At 39.6% G+C, this 24,212-nt stretch overlaps 1 protein-coding gene across 1 annotated transcript; it reads left to right on the top strand.

The window, feature by feature from the left end:
- The first annotated feature begins 936 nt into the window (after window positions 1–936).
- On the top strand, window positions 937–23,666 carry CLIC2 (chloride intracellular channel 2). Its single transcript, XM_026016286.2, has 6 exons — window positions 937–1,452; window positions 14,601–14,710; window positions 14,823–14,948; window positions 21,405–21,511; window positions 22,163–22,344; window positions 23,111–23,666. The coding sequence occupies exons 1-6, from the start codon at window positions 1,420–1,422 to the stop codon at window positions 23,270–23,272; spliced, it is 720 nt and encodes a 239-aa protein (XP_025872071.1). The 5' UTR covers window positions 937–1,419; the 3' UTR covers window positions 23,273–23,666.
- The last annotated feature ends 546 nt before the right edge of the window (window positions 23,667–24,212 follow it).

Raw genomic sequence — 24,212 nt, 5'->3', positions numbered from 1 at the left:
TAGAAGCTGCAGGTGTGCCACAGGCCGGGCTTTGCCACGAGCCTCTCATCCTGTAAATTCTTTACGTGAGGGCGGTGGTGGATTGTACGGCCCATATGAGTACAGGGAGCATTTGGTGTGGCAGGAACAGGGTCACAGTGGCCCCCAACTGGTGGATCTATGTTCACTTTGGCTTCAATCAGAAAGAGCCTCTTCCCACCAGAGGGCGCCTGGGTGGTGCAGTCGGTTAAGCCACTGACTGTTGGTTTATCAGGTCCAGATCTCAGGGTCGTCAGATCAAGCCCCAGGTCAGGCTCTGCACTTAGTGCATTGTCTGGTTGAGGTTCTTTCTCCCTCTCCCTCTGCCCCTACTGCCCCTACTCATGCTCACTCTCGCTCTCTCTCTTTATTAAATAAATAAATAAATAAATAAATAAATAAATAAATAAATCTTTTAAAAAGAAAAGGAAAGAGCCTCTTACCACCAAAGAGGTTTATTAATCCAGCTCCTTCCCCCACCGTCATCCTGGCAGGGACCAAATACAACCGGCAGAAAAAGTGCAGACACCAGGTGTCAGTTTGGATATTTTCTTGCTTCTCCCAGGGCTGACAAGCAGAGATACAGAACTGCTTGTGGTTCCTGGTACAGATACCAAAACTAGGAAGTGATCCGTCCCAGTGCAGATTTCCCAGAAGTAAGAATGAGATGAGACAAGCAAAGGACGCCCCCTGGACTCAACCAACGCAGCAAACATTCCCTGGTTATAGAAGAGAAGTGAAAGTTATAATCCGGAAGGGAAATTTGGCTGTGTGAGCAGTAGAATTGGGGGGTGGAGACATTTGATGAAGTGAAGTTTTTTTAACCCCCTTTTAGACAATATCATTAGATAAACATCCTTTTCAATGATACAACCCAAGTCATTTCTGGCCCTTTTCCTGGAAAAGCTTTTTACTGCTGTCAGTTTACAGGAACAGCAATAAGAGGCCATTTTCTGGGCATACAGCCCAGGACTCAAAGGGAGGCTCTAGAGAACATCTGGTCTGCTTGATATATAGAAGCCAGCACTGCATGTGTGTATTTGTGTGTATGTGTTTTTCCTATGCTGACTCATGGCATTGAAGTCTTTCTGGAAACACCCCCACCTTTGTAGCCAGCCAGTTTACACACACCCCTTCAGCTCCTCCTTGATTCAAATGTTAAGTCAAGAGGAAGAAGGAAAACAAGTTCGAGAGCTGCTCTCAAGCATCTAGAATTCTCTGCACCCCACCTCTTGAGAAGAGACTGGCCCCAGCTCTGACTCAGTCTACTACAAGCTGGACTCTCCTCTTAAAGCACGAACTTTATCTGAGCCTTTGGATAAAAGTGGAAGAAAAGAGTCCACAAGTACGGTGAACTCTGCAGGAGGCAGAGGGCTGACAACTGGCAGTAAAAACAGAAAGATGGCAGATCCTGAAATTGAACTTTTTGTGAAGGTAAGTTTTCTAGCTAAAATAACGGCATATGTATTATTTCTTGACATTGGACCTCAGAATCTAAAAAGACGTCCATATTTGGGCTAGAGATAAATTATTTTGTCATTATATTCTTCCTCTCAGTACTCGACATATGCCTGGCTGCTACATGATAATAGGAAAACACATTAGTATAAAAAGGCAAAGAGCTATTGTGGAAAGAGCACTGGACTGGTTGGTTAGTCAGAACAACCAAGTTATATTCTTGGTGGCTTCCTATGTAACTCTGGACAAATCTCTCCCTCCATCTGGACCTTTGTTTCTTCATCTGTACAATGTAGGAGACTGACAAAATGATCCTTAAGGGCTTTCTAGCTCTTGCAATCTGTGTTTTATGGGATGGGATTTGGAAGGCCTAAATGGGGAAAGTATGGGCTGAGAGCCCCAATCCCACACATAGCCCAGATCGAGCTTTCTAAAATTCTCCCATAATAGATGAACATCACAGTGTAGTCACATGGACACTATGGGAGAAAACGGCCAGGAGTCTGTGTGAGGAGTCTGTGTGAGGAGGAGGCATTTAGAATGTTGCGTTTCCTCTTTATGGTCTGTCTTGGGGTTTTTGGTAATGCCTTAACTTTTCAGAAAAGCCCTTTGGAAAACCCCTAAGGCAGGAGCAAGGAACATGTGTTTCTAAATTAACTCATCAAGAAAAATAATAATTCTGTATAAGTTATTCTAAGTATGAATTACAGTTTCCTTAAACTTTGCTTAGATTGACTATTTTTTCTCTATATTTCCCTTGACCGTTACAAGTATCCAGGATAATAATAATCATAGCAAACTCTCATATCATGTTTGGCTTTTTTTCTGAACACTTCACCTGTAGTACTCATATTTACATATATTACCTCATTTAGTCCTAACACCTTACATTATTAGTACTAATAGGAGTAGTATCATGAGTAGGAGTAATGGTAGTAGTACCTGTCATTATAGTCATATTGATGTTCTCATCTCTAGATAAGCAAGCAAAGGCAATAAAGTTTGTTACTTGCCTCTAAAACTAGATGTCTGTTGATGACTTACAAAGACATAAAATAAAGTATGTCTACCAAATGCTAGTTTAAACTTCTGTTAGCCAAAGTAAGACTTTCACAATCATTTAAAAATATTTGTCAACTGGTCACATATATACACAAAGGGCATAATCAACCGCCTTTTCCAAACTATAGGAGAGTGATCCTTGAATTCCTGCATTGCAAAATAATCCAAGTAAGTGTTGGAGTATGGGGCATAAGAGCTACTTCTCTTATCTCTGGATTTTAGCAAAATATGTGACTGCTCAGACACAATATAAATTAGCCTTAATTTCCTAATTGGCTTTTCACATCTACCAATTTCAAACCACGGGTAATGTCTCTTCATAGGGCAACTAAAGCGTTCTTTTAGTCTAAACTACTCGTTTAATCCAATCCAACTCCCCTAACTAGTTGTTGGCATTGATCTACATAAGTCAATATTCATAAAATTCCCATATTTGGGTACTAATCTGGACAGGAGAAGTTAGTGAATCATACATTGGATGAACAAATGTTGGGTTAAGTAATAACTTTCAAGTTAAAATAACTAATCGTTTATTGAGTATTTACTATATGGCAGGCATTGTGTTAAGAGGTTTATTATTAACCTTATATTAGAGATACAGAAAGTAAAGCAAAGAGTATCTAAGTAACTTTGTCCAGGGTCACATAGCCAGTGAATGGCAAGGTTAGAATTCCAATTTTTAAAAATAGTTATGTTTAATCTTATTGGCAAACTCTTTTTAGTGAATTTTTCCAGAATTTCATCAGATGGAATCCTTTAGATATAAGCTTATCTAATAACATTGACACAAATCACAGATTTTCTAGAAGAACGTTGAGGATCATCTGGTCCAGGTTTTTATTCTGTTTTGCTTTAAGGCGTGTTCCGCAGAGCTCCACAAGTTTCACAGAAGATACGGAGGTAGGGCATAAGGACTGAGAGGCATGAAAAATGTTAATGAGTAAGTTTAAAAAGCTCTGCTCCTTGCCTACGGTATCTCATTATAGATCATGCAGTTTCTTTCTAAAGATGAAAGGAATCTGTGATTTCCTCAGCTGCCTCTGGCTGTGGCCTAGAAACCCTACCACAACTTCTCCCCCATATCACGGATGGGATACCTGTAGGAGATTAAGCACTTTCCTGTTACAATTAAGAATTCATATCACACTACCTACGTGTTTTAATGTAGCCCGTGAAAACATTGCCTTTCGGCTCTGAATGCCTTGGGCAAGATTTTTAACCATGAACTAAGATCAAAGTACTTTTTAAGATTTTATTTATTCATCCATGAGATGACACACAGAGAGAGAGAGGCAGAGACCCAGGCAGAGGGAGAAGCAGGCTCCGTGCAGGGAGCCCGACGTGGGATTCGATCCCGGGTCTCCAGGATCACACCCTGGACCGAAGGCGGCGCTAAACCGCTGAGCCTCTTGGTCAGAAGAGGGGTGCCCATATTTTCTAACATACATTTTAGTTTCTCTAAATGCAGACTCTATCTTACTAGTTTGTTGTTCATTGTTAAACAGATTGTGTGTTTTCTACCAAACACGCTAAAATGAAGTTTTAGTAGATCTTTACATAAAGTTATAGAACTGAACATTTGAGCCAAAATTCTGAATTTGTCAAAGCCATTTCACCTCATACCCTAACCCCTAACCCCTAACCCGAAGCTCCTAACCACTAACCATAACCCTAACCCTCGGGAGAGGTCTCTGAACTGAAAATACCAGGTACATACCCTAACTCAAATCCTAACCCTCACCCATAGCCACTAACCCAGTGAACCTAGTCCCTAAAATTGACCCTAACTGTAACCCTAACACTAAGCGTAACCCTCTGGAGAGGTCTCTGGACTTCAAAATACCAGGCACACACTCTAACCATAACACCTAAGCCCAGGAGAAGTCTGGGGTTAGATTCTCTGGTGAGTTCCTGAACTGCAAAATTCCAGGGACATGCCCTGACCCTAACCCTTGATCTGAGGAAGTGGCTCACTGAACATGGGATTTAAAAGCTGAGAAGCCACCCGGTGGCTCAGTGGTTGAGCGTCTGCCTGTGACCCAGGGTGTGATCCTGGATCCCGGGATCGAGTCCCACGTCGGGCTTCCTGTATGGAGCCTGCTTCTCCCTCTGCCTGTGTCTCTGCCTTTCTCTGTGTGTGTGTGTCTCATGAATAAATAAATAAAACCTTTTTAAAAAATAAAAAGTATTTAGAACCCCAAATCCCCTCCCTGCCTCAGCTTGATAGAAGGTTGCCATGTTTATTCTCATCCCAGCAGAAGTGTGAGGGCCAAGTTAGCTAGGGGTCGGTCCTGCCTGTCCCTGCTGCTTCCCATACCTGCCTAGCTGCTGTCACACTTCTCTTTTCCTGTTTTATCCTTTTTTTTTTTTCAATAACCTAAAAACTGGCAGAGGAGTTTTGCAGGTTGAAGCCATGTCTAAATGAAAGTCCTCAGTAGGTGTTAAAGGAAACAGGGAGGGGAGGTCCTGGAGCCTCCCGCCAGGGGGTCAGGCGGCAGGGGCTGCCCTGGCCTGAGTGGCTGGGGGCCCGGGAGGCGTGGACGGGGCAGGTGAGGTGCAGGGGCTGTGGCCTGATGAGCAGGTGGGGCACACTGGCGGCTGGGCAGAGTGTGGACTGCTTGTTCTGGTATGTTGTGTGTTTGCTGCTTTTCTTTTCTGACCAAGAGGCTGGTTTTGGCATCTCTGTCTCATTCCCTGGGATCTAGTGGGAGGTACAAGTTCGGGGCTGGAGAAACAGGGAAGGGCTATGGAGGTCAAAGTCCTCCAGGCTTGCAGGCCTAGGACACCAGAGCCCTCAGTTACCGGTGAGCCCAAGCTGTCCAGAGCTCAACATGGGTGATTGGGAATCAGGTACGGAAATTGGAAAAGGCACGAGACAGGCCATCTCCCCGCCCCTTACAGCCTGACTGGGGATGGGGGAGAGGTGGGGCCAGCCTGTGGAGGAGTGTCCCAGCTAGGCCCGCTCTTGGGATGGCTGCAATGATGAGAAATCCCGGGAATTGTATTCTTAGAAGAGGTGTCTGAATGACAGGATACCCGGCACATACCCTAACCCTAATCCATAACCCATAACCCCTAACGTCAATCCCTAACCCTAAAACTCACCATAACCCTAACCTTCTGATGATATCTTTGAACAGCAAAATACTAGGCACATACTCAAGCCCTAACCTAACCCCCAACCCTAACCCCAACCCCAACAGAAGTCTGGGATTCTATTCTCTGGAGAGGTCTCTGAATGGCAAAATACAGGGCACATACCCTAACCCTAACAACACGAAAATATTTTCTCTATGTGGAAAAGAAATAAGACATTATACTTTTAATTTTCAGACCATTTTCAACCCCTCTTAAAACTATCATAAAGACTATCATAAAAGCAGATCAATTTCTAAAAATCCAACAAAATTATTAGATGGGAGAAAACGTTGTTTAAGGGTTTGGGTTTTGGAGTACACAGTCCTGGACTTGCTACAGGAGAAGAGTATATAGGTCATCAGCTATTGACTAGCTGAGTGTATTTTAACAAGTCAGTTTCTCTGATCCTCAGTTTCCCCATCTGTAAAACAAGAATTTGTTTTATCAATTTATTTTTTATTGGTGTTCAATTCGCCAACATATAGCATAACACCCAGCGCTCATCGCATCAAGTGCCCCCCTCAGTGCCCGTCACCCAGTCACCCCCACCCCTGCCCACCTCCCCTTCCACCACCCCTAGTTGTTTCCCAGAGTTAGGAGTCTCTCATTAAAACAAGACTGTTAAAAATAAATAAATTAATTAATTAATTAATTAATTAAACAAGAATGTTAAGAGAACCTACCTCATGGGATCACCTTCACTGTGTGGATCAAAAAAATAAATAAATATGTAAAGCACTGTAGTTGTTAACTAGTAGACATTTAATAAAAATCAAATATGGTGGCTATTATTATTTTTCATGTTTAGAAACTTAGATCACAGACATACAGAGAAAAAATTGCTTTTGTGAATGACCACATCCTGTCCTTGGCAGCTAAATATACTTAAGAGTTGGTAGTTCATCAATGAGGCTAGTGCATTTACATCCTAAAATTTTCTGTGATGGCGCTTTAAATCAGCATATTGTAAACAGGGGGAAAAAACAGTTTTCCTGTAAAACTTGACTGCATTTCCCCCACATCTCAATGTTTTGCCTTTCCTTTTGCCAAAGGCGATCCACCCTTCCTGCTGTATCTATTCTCAGACTCCATTCTTCTTCCTGCCTCCCACCCATAATGGTGTTTCTACTCACTGGGCCCAGTTCTGATTGGATCCCTAGTTTGACTTCTGTTACAAAGGAAACACGGCTGCCAAAGCTGGGTGCCTCTTCCCATAGCTCTTCACTCCCTGACATCACAAAAGAACAACCGTAACCATCATTTCCTCTCTTGTACCCATTGCCAGGGAAAGGAAAATTTGCCAAAAAAAAAATTAGGATTATGCCCAAGGCTTCTGGGACTTTGATATTGTTAGGAATCACGGATCAGGGCAGCTTTAGGGTGAAGTGCCCTTTACTTTCTTCTGTAGACTGAAGCAAAAGCAAGCAAACAAACAAACAGGCCCAGCAGATGAGACATGCTCATGGCTTGGGCTTGGGTAGCTGGTAGGTAACAGTGTTGGACAGATAGCAAGCATCAAATAAATATTAAATGAATGAATAATGTAATAGCTATGGAAAATGAAAGAACTAAACTTATTTGGAGATATTTATAGGTAAAACGGACAAGAATTAGTGTTGGATTTAATTTGGGAGTGAAGGGGCGGGTGGGTGGCTCAGTCGGTTAAGTATCTGCTGTGCTCTCTCCCTCTTACGTGCTCTCTCTCTCTCTGTATCAAATAAATAAGAATCTTTTAAAAAATAATAATTTGGGAGTGAAGCATAAGGCTTATTGTCGATTTTCTAATTTCGGCAACTTAGTAGGTACTGTCTTGTGTGCTCAGGCTGCCATAACGAAATGCCGTCGATGCGGTGGCTTAAACAAGAGATTTCTATCTTCGCAAAGTTGTACAGGCTGCATGTTCCAGATCAAAGTGCCCTCATGGTCAGGTTCTTGTAAGCACTCTGTTCCTGGCTTACGGGTGATTGCTTGCTCAGTGTCCTTGCATAGTGGGTGGCAGAGAGAAGGGGGAGGAGAGGAGACAGAAAGCTTCCTGGTCTCTTCTTATAAGGGCCTTAATCTTATCCTGAGGGTCCCATCCTCGTGGCCTCAACCTAATTACCTCCCAAAGGCTTAGCCTCCAAATACTGTCATATTGAAGGTTAGGGTTTCACAATATGGATCTGGGGGGAATACGGTTCAGTCCGCAGCAGATAGCAGTGGCATTCGCAAGATTAGGAGCCCTAGAGAAAGAGTAGGTCCGTGAGCGCACTAAAGAAAAAGGAAGGAATTCAGTTTGGGACATGCTGATTGTGAAGTGTCTAAAACCTGGATTTCCCACGAAGACACTGTATCAGCCATAGCCCTCTCAAGCCCTCATTCTTCTCACCACTGAGCCTGGAAGTGAGGTCCATATCCACTAGGTATCCTTGCCTCCACATACCTCTTTCCAGACCATTCTACGTCCCCCATCCAAAGAAATACTTATGTTGAGTATCATAAAATCAGACTAAACCACGCACTACCTTTCCGCATTATAAGTCTTCCAGAAAAAAAAAAAGTCTTCCAAACACCAGGTCATTCTCCCCTATTTCTTGAGGAATTTTAGCTTCTGGATAATTTTCACTCTCTCGAACACTATTCCTATCAAAATTCTTGGTGAGTTTAATATCTACGGAGATGAAAGTTCCAGTACTCTGGCCTCTCAGATCCTTGACTGCTTCCCTTCCGCTGATCTTGTTCTTCCCTTTCCATGGTCACACCCTAACCTTGTCACTACAACCCCTACCATGCCTGCATAACATCATTATTTGGGGGGAGGATTGTTCTACTTTTTGGACTTTTATATTCCAATTTACTTTAGTGATGTATGATTCACATAGAATAAGAAGTACCTATTTTAATTGCACAATCCAGTGACACTTTGTTGTACATTTTTTTTATTGGAGTTCGATTTGCCAACGTATAGTATAACACCCAGTGCTCATCCGTCAAGTGCCCCCCTCAGTGCCCGTCACCCAGTCTTTTGACATATGTTGACACACATGTAACCACTGCCCCAACCAAAATACAGAACATTTTTATTACTTTAGAAAGTTCCTTTGTGTCTCTTTGTAATCAGGCTTCCCCACTATAGCCCACTACCCCCTGCCAAGAAGTCACTGACCTGTATTCTGACAGGATAGATCAGTTTGTGTTTTCTAAGATTTTCTATAGATTGAATCATACAGTATGTACCTTCGTTTGTCTGGCTCCTTTCACTCAGCATAATTATTTTAAGATTTCCCATACTGTTATGTACATCAGTCTCTCATTCTTTCTTATTGCCGAAGTGTTCCATTATACCGATGTAGCGTATTTATCTATCTACCCACTGGAGGACGTTCGGGTTGTTTCCAGGTTTTTGGCTACTATGAATAAACGTTTATGTGCAAGTCTTTCTCTGGGCATATGCCTTCACCTCTTTGGGGCCAATACCTAGTATTAGAATTAATGAGTCAGATGGTAGGTACATTTTGAACTTTGACAAACTCTTTATAAACCATTGGTACCGTTTTACACTCTTAACCGCGGCGTATCGGTTCCAGCTGCTCCTGGAATACTCGGCAATGCTTGGTATGGTCAGTCTTCTAAATTTCAGCTATGCCAATGTGTGTGTTCTGGTATCTTGTTGTGCTTTTGATTTTCATTTTCCATGTTGAGCATCTATTTGTGTCTTCATTTACCATCTGCATCTCTTTCATAGAGTGTTTGAATCTCTTGCCCCTTTTTAAGTGGGATGGTTTGTCATGGAGTTGTTACGAGCTCTTTACTAGTATATTTTATATATTTTGGATACAAGCATTTTTCATTTTCTTAATAGTTCTTTTCAAACCACAGAAAACCACATTGTAGCTTTCACGTAGCTCAATTTATTGAATTTTTCTTTGCCCTCACTCACCCTCTGAATCCCAGCCATATTGACCTTCTTTCAGTTCCTTATAATGCCATTGCTCAAGCATGTTGCAAGGCTTTTGGACATGCTATTTGCTGTTTAGAACACCTTCGTTGTGCCTATTCACATAGTTAACACTTATTCTTTTTAAATATTTTATTTATTTAGGAGAGAGAGAGGCAGAGACACAGGCAGAGGGAGAAGCAGGCTCCATGCAGGGAGCCTGATGTGGGACTAGATCCCGGGGCTCCAGGATCAGGCCCTGGGCTGAAGGCGGCGCTAAACCGCTGAGCCACTCCGGCTGCCCAACACTTACTCATTCTTTGAACTCAGTTCAAATGCCATTTCCTCAGAAAAACCTTCCCTAACAGAACCCATATAGTGTTCCTCTGTTACACACTCTCATGACATGCACATCCTTCCTTCAAAGAACTTACCTCATTTTAAAAGTAAGTTAAGCTGAGAGACTACTTCTTAAATATCTGTTATATACAGTATAGATTATACGTAATATCTGATCTATTTTAAAAACATGATTATTTGTCCAGTAAGTATTTATTGGGAGAGTGAATGAATGAGTGAAGAATAGAGGGGCCACAGATAAACTCAAGTATACATAAAATTTCAAAGCAGAAAAGTGCGTTGTTTTCAATCAGTGAGCAAAAGATGGATCTTTATTTTTTCACCATGATTTTTCTTACTATTGAAGAATAGGTAATATGCATTGTTATATTGGTTTATGCATACAACATATTGACGATTACATATTATTACAATATTATTGACTATATTCCCAATACTGGATTTTTCATCTCCATTATTTATTTATTCTATAACTGGAAGTTTGTACCTCTTGATTCTCTTTGTCTATTTTGCCCACCCCCACTTACCTCGCCTCTGGTAACCAGTAGTTTGTTCTATCTAGAGATGGGTTTGTTTGGGGGTGTTTTTGTTTTTGTTTTTGCTTGCTTCCTGTTTTATGTTTTAGATTCTACATATAAGTGAAATCATATGGTATTTGTCTTTCTCTGTCTTACTTATTTCACTTGGCATAATACCTTCTAGATCCCTTTATGTTGTCACAAATGACAGGGTCTCATTCTTTCTTTATGCCTGAGTAATATCCCATTCATCTATTGATAGACACTTGGGTTGCTTCCATATTTTGGTTATTGTGGATAATGCTGCAATAAACATGCGGGTGCATGTATCTTTTCCAATTAGTGTTTTCATTTTCTTTAGGTAAATGCCCAGTACTGGAATTATTTACTACATCATATTTCTAATTTTTTGAGGAACTTCCATGCTGTTTTCTGTAGTGCTCAGACTATGAATTTACATTCCCACTGCAGGTGCATGAGGGTTCCCTTTTCTCCAACAGTTGTTATTTCTTACCTTTTTGATAATAGCCGTTCTCACTTGTGTGAGAGTATATATCATTGGGGGTCTGATTTGCCTTTTCCTGATTATGAGCGAGAAATGTTTATTCAAGCCTTCATTTTTAATGAGATTATTTGGGATTTTTGGTGTTCAGCTGCATAAGTTCTTAGCATATTTTAGATATTACCCCCTAATGAGATACTTCATTTGCAAATATCTTTTCTTATTCAAGAGGTTGCCATCCTCTTTTGTTCAAAGTTTCTTTTGCTCTGCAAAAGCTTTTCATTTTGGTGAGTCCCAATAGCTTATTTTTGCCTGTTTCCCTTGCCTCAGGAGACATAGCCATAAATATGTTGCTAAAGCCTATGTCCAAGAGATTACTGCCTATGTTTTCCTTTAAGAATTTTATGATTTTAGGTCCTACATTTAGGCCTTTAATCCATTTTGAGTTTATTTTTGTGTATGATGTGGGGGGAAAAAGTGGTCCAGTTTCTTTCTTTTGCATGTAGCTGTCCAGTTTTCCCAGCACCATTTATTGAAAGACTATATTTTCCCCATTGGATATTCTTGCTTCATTTGTCATAGATTAATTGACCATACAAGCATGGGTTTGTTTCCTGGGCTACTTTGTTCCATTGATCTATATGTCTATTCTTGTGCCAGTACCCTACTGTTTTGATTAGTATAGCCTTGTAGTGTAGCTTGAGATCAGGGAGCATGATACCTGTGGCTCTGTTCTTTTTCAAGATTGCTTTAGCTATTCAGGGTTTTCTGTAATTCAATGCAAACTTTCCAATTGTTTGTCACAGCATTTGATGGAGATTGCACTGAATCTGTAGATTGGACATTTTAACAGATTTTAACAAAATTAACTCTGCCAATCTAGGAGCACAATATATCTTTCCATTTATTTGTGTCATCTTTAATTTCTTTCATCAGTGTCTTATAGTTTTCAGAGTACAGGTCATGAGTACAGAGTACAAGGAGGTACTTGTACTTGGTGAAATTTACTCCCAGGTATTTTTTTAAAGTAGGCTCCACACCCGGCATGGAGCCCAACATGGGGCTTGAACTGACGATCCTGAAGTCAAGACCTGAGCTGAGATCAAGAGTTGGACATTTAACTAACTGAGCCACCCAGGCATCCCTGCTAGAGTTTTTTATGCAGTTGTAAATGGGATTGTTTTCTTAATTTCTCTTTCTGCTACTACATTACTGGTGTATAGAAATGCAACAGATCTCTGTTTATTGATTTTGCATACTGCATCTTTGCTGAATTCATTTATTAGTTCTAATAGTCTTTTAGTGGAGTCTGTAGGGTTTTCCACATAGAGTATTGTGTCATCTACCAATAGTGAGAGTTTTACTTCTTCTTTATCAATTTGGATGCCTTTCGTTTTTCTTGTTTGATTGCTGTAGCTAAGACTTCCAGTACTATGTTGAATAAAAGTGGTGAGAGTGGACATCCTTGTCTTGCTCCTGATCTTAGAGAAAAAGCTTTCAGTTTTCACCATCGTGTATGATATTAGCTGTGGGTTTTTCATATATGGCCTTTATTATGTTGACATATGTTCCCTTTGAACCAACTTTGTTGAAAGTTTTTATCATGAATGGATGTTGTATTTTGTCAAAAGATTTTTCTGCATCTATTGAGATAATCATATGGTTTTTATCCTTTCTTTTGTTAATATTCTGTATCACATTGATTGAGTTATGAATTTTAAATCATCCTTCCATCTCTGGAATAAATCCCATTTGATTATGGTGAATTGTCCTTTAAATGTATTATTGAATGCTACTTGCTAGTATTTTGTTGAGGATTTTTGCATCTGTGTTCATCAGGGACATTGGCCTGTGGTTTCCTTTTTCTATAGTGACTTTGGTTTTGGCATCAGGGTAATGCTGGTCAAAATATCGATCTTTAAATGAATGGTGTTAAAACAACTATTAACTATTTTTAAAAAACTTAAGTACATAAGCTAGAGTCCCAGTATACTCCTGGTGCCAAAATGAATTCCAAATACGCGAAACAAATGAAAAAATAATAATAAAAGCATAAAGGTACTAAAGGAAGGGCACCCTGGGTGGCTCCGCGGTTTAGCGCCACCTGCAGCTCAGAGAGTGATCCCGGGGTCCTGGGATCAAGTTCCGTGTCGGGCTCCCTGTACCGAGCCTGCTTCTCCCTCTGCCTGGGTCTCTGCCTGTCTGTTTCTCGTGAATAAATAAATAAAATCTTTAAAAAAAAGAAAAAGAAAAGAAAACACAAAAGAACATCCTTATAATAAAACAAAATAAGGAAAGTTTGGGATTGTTGTGGATTTTTTGTAATCTTGATGTATATAACGGCAGTGTAAGAACGTAAGAAAAACCAGACTGTGTAGAGGAACTAATAGATTTCACATAAAATCTAAATTTTACACAAGCCATGTTTTAAAGTACATGTAATGTGTATCAAAAAGTATTAATGTCAGGCAGCCCGGGTGGCGCAGCGGTTTAGCGCCGCCTTCGGCCCGGGGCGTGACCCTGGGGTCCCGGGATCTAGTCCAACGTCGGGCTCCCTGCGTGGAGCCTGATTCTCCCTCTGCCTGGGTCTCTGCCTGTCTCTCTTTCATGAATAAATAAGTAAAATATTTTTTAAAAAAAGTATTAATGTCTTCAGTATACAAATGAAATTTTCAAATCAATAAGGAAAATATCATTTTGATAGAGAAAAATGTAAGATTGACATGAAGAAACATTTAACGAAATAAGGAAATCAAATCAGCAATAAACATATGGAAAATGCCTTTCAATGAGCACTGGGTGTTATTCTATATGTTGGCAGATTGAACACCAAAAAAAAATAAATTTATAAGAATTAATAAATAAATTAATTAATTAATTAATTAAAAAATAAATAAATAAAGTTCAAATCAAGAAGATTAACAGTTTGGGGGAGTAAGGGAGTTGGCAAATAGGGACAAGGATACAAAAAAAAGGAAAATGCCTTTCAGGAAGGAATTTTGGCAGGATCTATCAAAATGGAAAATGCACTTACTCTTTTTTCAACATTCTCATTTTGAATATTAATTCTAAAGATAGATATAGTCTCAGAAGTGGAAAAAATTATATGCCTAGAAATATTGCTGCTGAACTATTTAGCATAGCAAAAATTTTGGAATATCTGAAATGCCCATCAATAGGAAATGGTTCTATAAATTCTGGTAATATATAAAATCAACTATCATTATTATGTATTCATTACACTTGTCATTTTAAGTTTTTTAAAGATTTTATTTGTTTATTTATTTATTTGAGAGAGTGGGAGAGAGCACAAGAGCAGGGCAAAGGGCAAAGGGAGAAGCAGATACTTACTGAGCAGGGACCCCGATGTGCGGCTCAATCCCAAGACTCTGGGATCATGATCTGAGCTGAAGGCAGACGCTTAACCGACTGAGCCACCCAGTTGCTCCTACCCTTATCATTTAAAATACAATAAACTTATCTGATTTATCCGTGTCTGCCCACAGGTGGTAGACTACATGAGATTAAGGACTTCCAATTTTGTCTGTAGCAACTGGCTCATTTCCCAGTAGGCACTCAATATGTACTTGAGCAAATGAATGAATGAGGTTTTCCTTTATCTTAACAGGCTGGAAGTGATGGGGAGAGTATTGGAAACTGTCCCTTTTGCCAACGCCTCTTTATGATCCTCTGGCTTAAAGGAGTTAAATTCAATGTGACTACTGTTGACATGACCAGGTAAGAGGGCATGTTTCATTCAGAAGATTGAAATCAGTAGACATCAATACAATGTTTGTATAACATGTACTTTATCTAGAAGCCTAACTCTGCTTATTTTCAATAATCATAGAAAACCTGAAGAGCTGAAGGACTTAGCCCCAGGTACCAATCCTCCCTTCCTGGTGTATAACAAGGAGTTGAAAACGGACTTCATTAAAATTGAGGAGTTTCTAGAGCAGACACTGGCTCCTCCAAGGTACAGCATTATACATGATGTTATTGTTCCTGAGAAAATCTATTTTATTGCCCTATTATATTGCAGATTGAAGATTCTTACTTCTAGACATCTCTTTTTCACTGTTCAACCTCTTTTGCTATTTTTCTAGAAATGTTTGCAGAGATCCCCATGATTGCATGACTACAAAACTGTACTACACAATTACTTATTTAATATATGTAAATCTATTAAAACTTTATGAGATGTAGGTAGTATATTAGGAAAGGGCAAAATATAGATTTGGAGACCTGGAAAAGGCAGGGAATTTCCGCCATAATAAAGTTTGGGGGCATTTATACTGATAGGATTTAAGCTCATTTTATTGTAGAGCCCTCACAAGATCTTCAATTTTGAAATAGCCTTTGATTCAGTCTGATTTCTAAACTTGCAAGTTGAGAAATATAATATCTATTATGCATAAACTTTCCCCTTCAACTTCAAAGACATGAGGACATTAGATGTAACACTTCAAAGTATTTTTTTAATTTTTATTTATTTGTGATAGTCACAGAGAGAGAGAGAGAGGCAGAGACACAGGCAGAGGGAGAACCAGGCTCCATGCACCGGGAGCCCGACGTGGGACTCGATCCCGGGTCTCCAGGATCGCGCCCTGGGCCAAAGGCAGGCGCCAAACCGCTGCGCCACCCAGGGATCCCACTTCAAAGTATTTTTAAGAGATCTTATTTATTTTAGAGAGAGAGTATGCATGCAGGGGGAGGGGCAGAGAGAGAGGAGAGAGAGAATCCCAAGTAGACTCCATGTTCAGCATGAAGCCCCACTAAGGGCTTGATCTCACAATCCTGAGATCATGACCTGAGCTGAAATCAACAGTTGGATGTTTAACTGATTGAGCCACCCAGGCACCCCCAGAGTATTTTTTATATTCCTTATGCTGTGCCTTTTATTTCCATGACTTATTCATTCCATAACTGTAAGCCTATATCTCCCACTCCCCTTCACCCATTTTCACCCATCCCCAACCCCCTCTCCTCCAACGACATCAGTTTGTATTCGTAGGTCTGTTTCTGGAGGCATCACAATTCCAGACTTCATGCTATTTCACAAAGCTGTAGTGATCAAGACAGTATGGTACTGGTACAAAATGATGGGTATTAAGGAGGGCATGTTATGATGAGCACTGGATGTTACATGTAAGTGATGAAGCACTAAGTTTTACTCCCGAAGCCAATATTACACTATATGTTAACTAACTAGACTTTAAATGAAAATCTTAAAAAAGGAAATTTGAAAACAACAACAACAAAAAAGACACATAGAGACACCTGGGTGGCTCAGTGGTTCAGTATCTTCCTTCGGCTCAGGGCATGATCCTGGGATCCTGGGATCCAGTCCGCATTGGTTCCCCACAGGGAGCCTGCTTCTCCCTAGTCTCTGCCTCTCTCTGTCTCTCATGAACAAGTAAACAAAAGCTTTAAAAAATAGACACATAGATAAAAAGAACAATAGAAAGCCCAGGAATGAACCCACAACTATACAGCCAATTAATCTTTGACAAAGTAGGAAAGAATATACAATGGGAAAAAGATTATCTCTTCAACACATGGTGCTGGGAAACCTGGACAGCCAAAAGCATAAGAATCAAATTGGGCCACTTTCTTATACCATAGACAAAAATATACTAAAATTGGCAGAAATACCTAATTATGAGACAAGAAACAATTAAAATCCTAGGACACAGGCAGTAACCTCTTTGACATCAGACAAAGCAACTTCTTCCTAGATATGTCTCCTGAGGCAAGAGAAACAAAAGCAAAAATAAACTATTGGGACTTCATCAAAATAAAATGCTTTTGCACAGTGAAGGAAACAATCAACAAAACTGAAAGGTACTTACAGAATGGGAGAAGACATTTGCAAATGGCATATCTGACAAAGGATTAGTATTCAAAAAATTAAGACGTTATAAAACCAAACACCCCAAGAAACAAATAATCCAGCTTAAATATGGGCAGAAGACATGAACAGACATTTCTCCAAAGAAGACATCCAGATAGCCAGACACATGAAAAGGTGTTCAGTATCACTCATCATCGGGGACATAGAAATCAAAACCACAGTAAGGGGTCCCCTCACACCTACCAGAGGGGCTCAGTTAACAACAGGAAGCAACAGGTGTTGGCCAGGATGCAGAGAAAGGGGAACCCTATTGCACTGCTACTAGGAATGTCAGTAGATGAGCCACTCTGGAAAACAGCATGAAGGCTCTTCAAAAAGTTCAGAATAGGGGAATTCCTGGGTGGCTCAGCGGTTTAGCTCCTGCTTTCGGCCCAGGGTGTGATCCTGGAGTCCCGGGATGGAGTCCCGCGTCGGACTCCCTGCGTGGGGCCTGCTTCTCCCTCTGCCTGTGTCTCTGCCTCTCTCTCTCTCTCTCTCTCTGTGTGTGTGTCTCATGAATAAATAAATAAAATAAAATCGCTGAGATGATTTTATGTTATGTGAATTTTATCTCAATTTTTTTAAAAAAGATTAGGTTTTTAATTGAAATTGCACTGAATTTATATTACTATTTGAAGAAATTTCATTTTATGATACAAATTATTCCCATCAGAAACACGATCTGTGTATTTGTTTGGGGACCATCTTATTATTTTTATTGAGATAAAATTGTCATATAACATTGTGTAAGTTCAGGGTGTACAACCATGATCTGGTATTTATATATTGTAATACGATTACCACTGTAGTGTAAGCGAATTTCTCTATCACATTACATAATCATTATTTCTTTTTTTTGGTGAGAACAATTAAGATTTTCTCTTAGCAACTTTGCAGTCTGTAATCGAGTCTTGTTGAATATAATCACTCTGCTGTGCTTATTTATCTACTAGTTGCAAGTTTTTAACATTTAAACAACATCTCTGCAATCCTCCCACCAAGGTGCCTCTAGTAACTATTATTTTGCTTTTTAGATTCCACATATAAGTGAGATCATAAAGTGTTTGTCTTTCTCTGTCTGACTTAACTCACTTAACATAATGTCCTCAAGGTCCATTCATGTCACAAATGGCAGACTTTCCTTCTTTTTATGGATTAATAATATTCCATGGTATATAAGCACCACGTCTCCTTTACCCGTTCATCCACTGATCCACATTAGGTTATGAACCCAAGTGCCAGTCTTATGTTCTTTGATAAGATTTTGCCTTGTTTTGTTTTTTTTCATATTGGTTCTATACCTTTTCTATTAAGCTATTTCTAAATATTTAATATTTTTGGGACACCCAGGTGGCTCAATCAGTTCAGCACCTGCCTTCGGCTCATGTCATGATCCCAGAGTCCTGGGACCCAGCCCTATGTCGGGCTTTCTGCTCAGTGGAGAGTCTGCTTCTCCCTCTGTCTCTCCTCCACCTCACTCATGCTCTCTCACTCTCTCTCTCACTCTCAACTAACTAAATAAAATCTTTTAAAATTAGATCAATAAATAAATATTTAATACTTTAATCACTATTGTAAATGGAATATGCTACTAATATCCATTTTTATTTTTTTATTTTTTTTTTAAATTTTTATTTATTTATGATAGTCACAGAGAGAGAGAGAGAGGCAGAGACACAGGCAGAGGGAGAAGCAGGCTCCATGCACCAGGAGCCTGACGTGGGATTCGATCCCGGGTCTCCAGGATCGCGCCCTGGGCCAAAGGCAGGCGCCAAACCGCTGCGCCACCCAGGGATCCCTAATATCCATTTTTAAAAAGATTTTATTTATTTATTCATGAAAGACAGAGAGAGAGAGAGAGAGGAGGCAGAGACCCAGGCAGAGGGAGAAGCAGGCTCCACGCAGGGAGCCCGACGCGGGACTCGATCCCGGGACTCCAGGATCACGCCCCGGGTGGAAGGCAGGCGCTAAACCGCTGAGCCGCCCAGGGATTCCTCTAATATCCATTTCTATCTGGTTATTGCTAGCATAGATAACTTATTTTTTTAATGTTTGATTTGTATTAGCCACCTTGCCAAAATATATCATTTATTCTAGTAATTTTTCCTATATTTTCTTGGGTTTTCTAAGTATACAATTATATTGTTGCTTTTCTTCCAGTAATTGTACTAGTGCTTTATGTTGTCTTTCTCAACTTGCTAGGACCTCGAAAACAATATCTACTATAAAAGCAATTATGAGTGTCTTGTTCCTAAATGTAATGTAAATGGTTCTAAAGTCATCATTTAGAATGTTTGGGGGTTTTTTTGTTTTGTTTTGTTTTGTTTGTCTCACTTGTTAGTGTATTCAGCACAATGTTGGAGAGGAGTAGTGATGATGATCAAATCTCATCCTGTACTCATTTTAAGGGAAATAGCACTAACATATCATTTAATACGGTGCTTGCTGAAAGTTTTTAATGGGTGCATTTTATCAAGTTAAGGAAATTAATTAATTAGTTTAACCATTCAACAAACATTTATTGAATATTTAGTAAGTGTCAAATACTATTCTAGGCACTTAGGACACATCAGTGATTAAACCAGGCAAAAATACTGTGCCCTAGTACACCTTACATTCTAGATGAGGAAGACAATAAATAAGCAAGATTAAAAAGCAAAACATAAAGTACTTTAAATGATGATAAATAGTAAGAAAAAAAACAAAGCAAGGGGGGACCTAGCAAATCTTAAGGACAGAAGAAAGTTTGCAATGTTAGGGTGGGTAGAGGAAGGCCTCACTTAGGAAGGGATATTAAAACAAGAGCTGTAAGAAGAGGAGGAACAGGTCATGTGCATATATGAAGAAAATCACTCCATTTAAGGGTAAATGAAGGGATCCCTGGGTGGCGCAGCGGTTTGGCGCCTGCCTTTGGCCCAGGGCGCGATCCTGGAGACCCGGGATCGAATCCCACATCAGGCTCCCGGTGCATGGAGCCTGCTTCTCCCTCCGCCTGTGTCTCTGCCTCTCTCTCTCTCTCTCTCTCTGTGACTATCATAAATAAAAAAAAAAAAAAAAAAGGGTAAATGAAGTGAAAAGACTTTGGGGTGGGAGCTTGTCAGGCCTATTTGAAGAACACTAAGGAGATAAGTGGGGAAGAGGGGGAGGAAATGAGAGCAGAGTGGTAAGACAGCGTCAGATCACACCATTCCTCATAGCCTACTGCGAGGACTTGGGGTCCGAGTCTGATGGGATGGGGCATTGCGGGGTACTAAGTAGGGAAGATACATGATACAACTTATCTTTTAACATGACTGCTCTGGCAGCAAGTACAACATAGTCTAGGAGTGTGGGGGACAAGAAGCTGTTGCAGTAGTATATAAGCTTTGGACCAGGCAGGGGGCAGTAGATGCGGAGAGAAATGGATAGATTCTGGGTACATTTTGGGGTCTGTGTGTTGGTTTTCTGTTCAAATTTTTAATTTAAATTCTAGTTAGTTAACATACAGTGCAATATTGGCTTCAGGAGTAGAATTCAGCGATTCCTCATTTACATACAACACCCAGCGCTCACCCAGTGTTCTCCTTAATGCCCATCACCCATCTAGCCCACCCCCCACCCACTTCCCCCGGGTACATTTTGAAAGGTAAGCGGGCTAGCATTGCTAATGGATCAAATATGGGGATGGAGAGCAGAAAGGAATCAAGGAAGATGACTGTTTGACCTGACCATTTCTAGTGGCTGGTGGGTTTTTTGTTTTTTTTTTTTTAAGAATGAGAATTGATTTTCTTTTTCTTTTTTTTTTTTTTTTAAATTTATTTATTTATTTATGATAGTCATCAGAGAGAGAGAGAGAGAGAGAGAGAGAGGCAGTGACACAGGCAGAGGGAGAAGCAGGCTCCATGCACCGGGAGCCCGATGTGGGATTCGACCCCGGGTTTCCAGGATCGCACCCTGGGCCAAAGGCAGGCGCTAAACCGCTGCGCCACCCAGGGATCCCCGAGAATTGATTTTCATTCAATACTTTTCCTGCATCAATTCATGATCGTATGATCTTATTCAATTTCTTAATGTGAGGAATTACACTATTACATCATTTGATTTCATTATGCTAAATCAAGTTTGTATTAAGGAGAGGCCAGCTTGGCTACCTTTTTCCATCCTCTCTATCCTGTTTATTCCTTCATTTTTATGTAAGTTACAATAATTTAAAACCATGTTTTCCTACCACTTATCTTTGAAATTGTATTACCACCAATATATATCCTGCCAAATAGGCTTTCAGGAGCAAGTACAGGTGACCTAACTACCATTTAAACCATTGTTTCTACATACAAGTTAATGAGCTTTGAATGCTCCACAACCAGTTTCCCGGTAAACTTTAGAAACTTCAGTATTCTGATATTGAGAAAAAATACATATTTCCAATGAGAGATTTGCAGGACCTTTGGTTTCCAGCACAATTTTCCAAAACCTCCATTCTGAGCAGAGCGTAAGCTAGGACACTTGGTCTCTGATTTGTTATGTGTGAATAATCATGGAGTGATGTTTCTTTTTAAGGTATCCTCACCTGAGTCCCAAGAACAAGGAGTCCTTTGATGTGGGCTGTAACCTCTTTGCCAAGTTTTCTGCATACATTAAGAATACGCAGAAAGAAGCAAATAAGAGTGAGATACTTTTGTTTAAATTTCTGTTTCTCTCACACATTTGCTGACACTCACAGTCTCAGGTAAAATACATTTTCCTGAATACATAGTATGCTGGGGAATACACTCTCTGATTCTTTCTCCTCTCCACTGAAATTCCTTTGCATGAGGTCTTATTAAATTTAGAAGCCAAGATTCAATAGGGCACTAACTAAGCTCAATTAGAGCACTGACATGCCAGGAGTGAACTAACTGCAGGACTCTATTTTTTAGCCTCCCAACTTTCGGGTTTCTGAAACGATAGCGTCTACCCTCGCCCACAAACATTCCTGAATAGGTCCACTGTCTTCTGATTCATGAGGGCTATTAGTCTCAGATTCTACTTTCCGCCTCTTCTGTGTTTAACAATAACATAAATGACTTTTTCTTTCTTTGACTCTCCTCCCAATGCACCTCCTCAAGAAAAGTCCAAAAATATTTTTACTCATCATTTGATTCAACATCTGACCCTGTCTTATCAGTGGGTAGTGGAGCGTTCTAGTTAACTATTTCGATCTTAAAGGGCCAGTGTATGTGGTTAGAGATGTCTACATGTGTGAAAAGCATATTGAGAATGTATTTAGTCATGAAGACAACGTATTTATTGGTAACCCTATGACTTCTTTATCTCAGATTTTGAAAAATCTCTGCTCAGAGAATTTAAACGTCTGGATGACTATTTAAACACCCCGCTTCTGGATGAAATTGATCCAGACAGTGCCGAGGAACCCACAGTTTCCAGAAGATTGTTCTTGGATGGGGATCAGCTGACACTGGCTGACTGCAGCTTGTTACCCAAACTGAACATTATTAAAGTAAGTCTTTGTAGGGCTAACTGAATGGTCTGGGAGGGGTTTTGGAGTCGCCAGCATGAAACACAGTGACTGTTTAGTGTGAGATTGTTATATGATAGCTTTGTCATCATCATTATGCATAGTGTATATCTCTTTTTTCTCCTCAGAGGAAAAATCAGTAATGATCTTCTCTGGGAATCATAAAAACTTCTCGTTTCTTTCTTCCCAAATTAGAAGGTGTTTTCCACTGTCTTCTCTATAAAACAAGGATAATATTACCCATTTCACGGAATTGTGGAGAAAATTTAATTAAGGCATGTAAAATGCTTAGAACAGTATCTGGATCTTGGCAAATGATAATGTGACCTAGTAATAATTTTATGATGGTTTAGTCATTGATTTAATAAATCCTTATTGAACAGAACTTATTCTGTCTCAGATCCTATGCCAGACACACAGAATACAGGAAGAAATAAGACACAGTTGGGACCCTGAGCAAACTCTTAGTCTAGTGGAGAAATATTTGCACTTTTTCTGGGCTTTCTTCTTCTAAACATATTAATAATTAAATACAGCATAAATATAAATGTGATTACACACATATCGTTTTGTCTACATTTGTAAACAAAACATTAAAGTAGTAAGTCCAAGACTCTTTAGGTTTATTTTTGTGCAGATAACACGTCCTTAATGATCTTGACTTGTGAGGTATGTTTCTATATACTAGGCATGTCATTGATGCGTTTTACTATGAAGTGTTTTTTCCTTTTTTTCCTCAAAACCTTAGGTTGCTGCCAAGAAATACCGTGACTTTGACATTCCAGCAGAATTCTCAGGAGTCTGGCGCTATCTTCACAATGCCTATGCCCGTGAAGAATTTACCCACACATGTCCTGAAGACAAAGAAATTGAAAATACCTACGCAAGTGTGGCTAAACAGAAGAGTTAGGACAGCGCTTTTAGTAGAAAAATCTCTCCTTTCACTTGTTATCATATTATAAAGGCTTTTGGAAATAAGAATATGGAAAATACTGTTTCCTCTGACTCTCTTATGAAAAGAATGCTGTGTATTCTGTATCTAATCAGTCCAAAGTATCTTCTCACTGTGTATTTTAAAGTTCTTTGTATACTCAATTAATCTGTATTCCCATGGCATAACCACTGCAATCTTAAATCACATGGAAAGCATCAAGATCTTTTGCTATTTAACTGAATTATTACAACGCCTTGTGTGTAAGCTCAACAGATGGCCAACGTTACAAAAGACATATTGCTCAAAAACTGCTCTTTATAAACACTTCCATCTAAATCATTAAAACAATTTTATATTTTTGTTAGTTTAATACATGAGTGAATTTATTTCTGATATGAATAATAAAATCAGAGTAATTATATCAGAGAGGCAAATCCTAAAATAATAATTTTAAAAATCCTCTCTGAAAAGAGATCAAGACCAACGGGTATTCGAATGGCATTGGACACCTAGAAATATGACTGCCTCATTGTCAGAGATGAGAATACGACTTTCATGACCAGAGTATATCGTTAAATAAGCAGGTATTCATTAAATATAACATAATAGTAATTTTTAAAAGACCAGAAACAAATATATGGTAAAGTTGCAAAGTAAATTGGATCTATTATTCCACAGAAATAAGAAGGAAACTAAGAAATTTGACTGACCAGAAGCTCTTATTCCTGTCCATTGACAGATAAGCACGTTATCCTTAAAGAATAATGACAAAGATTTGCATAGAATTTAAAATGTTCTATTACTAAATGTACTCAAATTTACATGTTAAAATGAAATCACTCAGATCTGAAACTAAAGCTGGACTTAACTTGGTCCCTCAAAGGAGAAACAAAGTTCAGCCTCAAAAACAGAAGAT

Source organism: Vulpes vulpes, chromosome X (genome assembly GCF_048418805.1).
Source record: "Vulpes vulpes isolate BD-2025 chromosome X, VulVul3, whole genome shotgun sequence".
NCBI classification, from domain to species: Eukaryota; Metazoa; Chordata; class Mammalia; order Carnivora; family Canidae; genus Vulpes; species Vulpes vulpes.
The sequence above is the reverse complement of the archived record's forward strand: the minus strand, read 5'-3'. Positions and strand labels throughout refer to the sequence as shown.

Coding starts and splice junctions, on each gene's coding strand:
- CLIC2 (XM_026016286.2), top strand. CDS start 1,420: ATGGCAGATCCTGAAATTGAACTTTTTGTGAAG. Junction 21,512..22,162: donor GCAGAAAGAAGCAAATAAGA/GTGAGATACTTT, acceptor TCTTTATCTCAG/ATTTTGAAAAATCTCTGCTC. Junction 22,345..23,110: donor CCAAACTGAACATTATTAAA/GTAAGTCTTTGT, acceptor TCAAAACCTTAG/GTTGCTGCCAAGAAATACCG.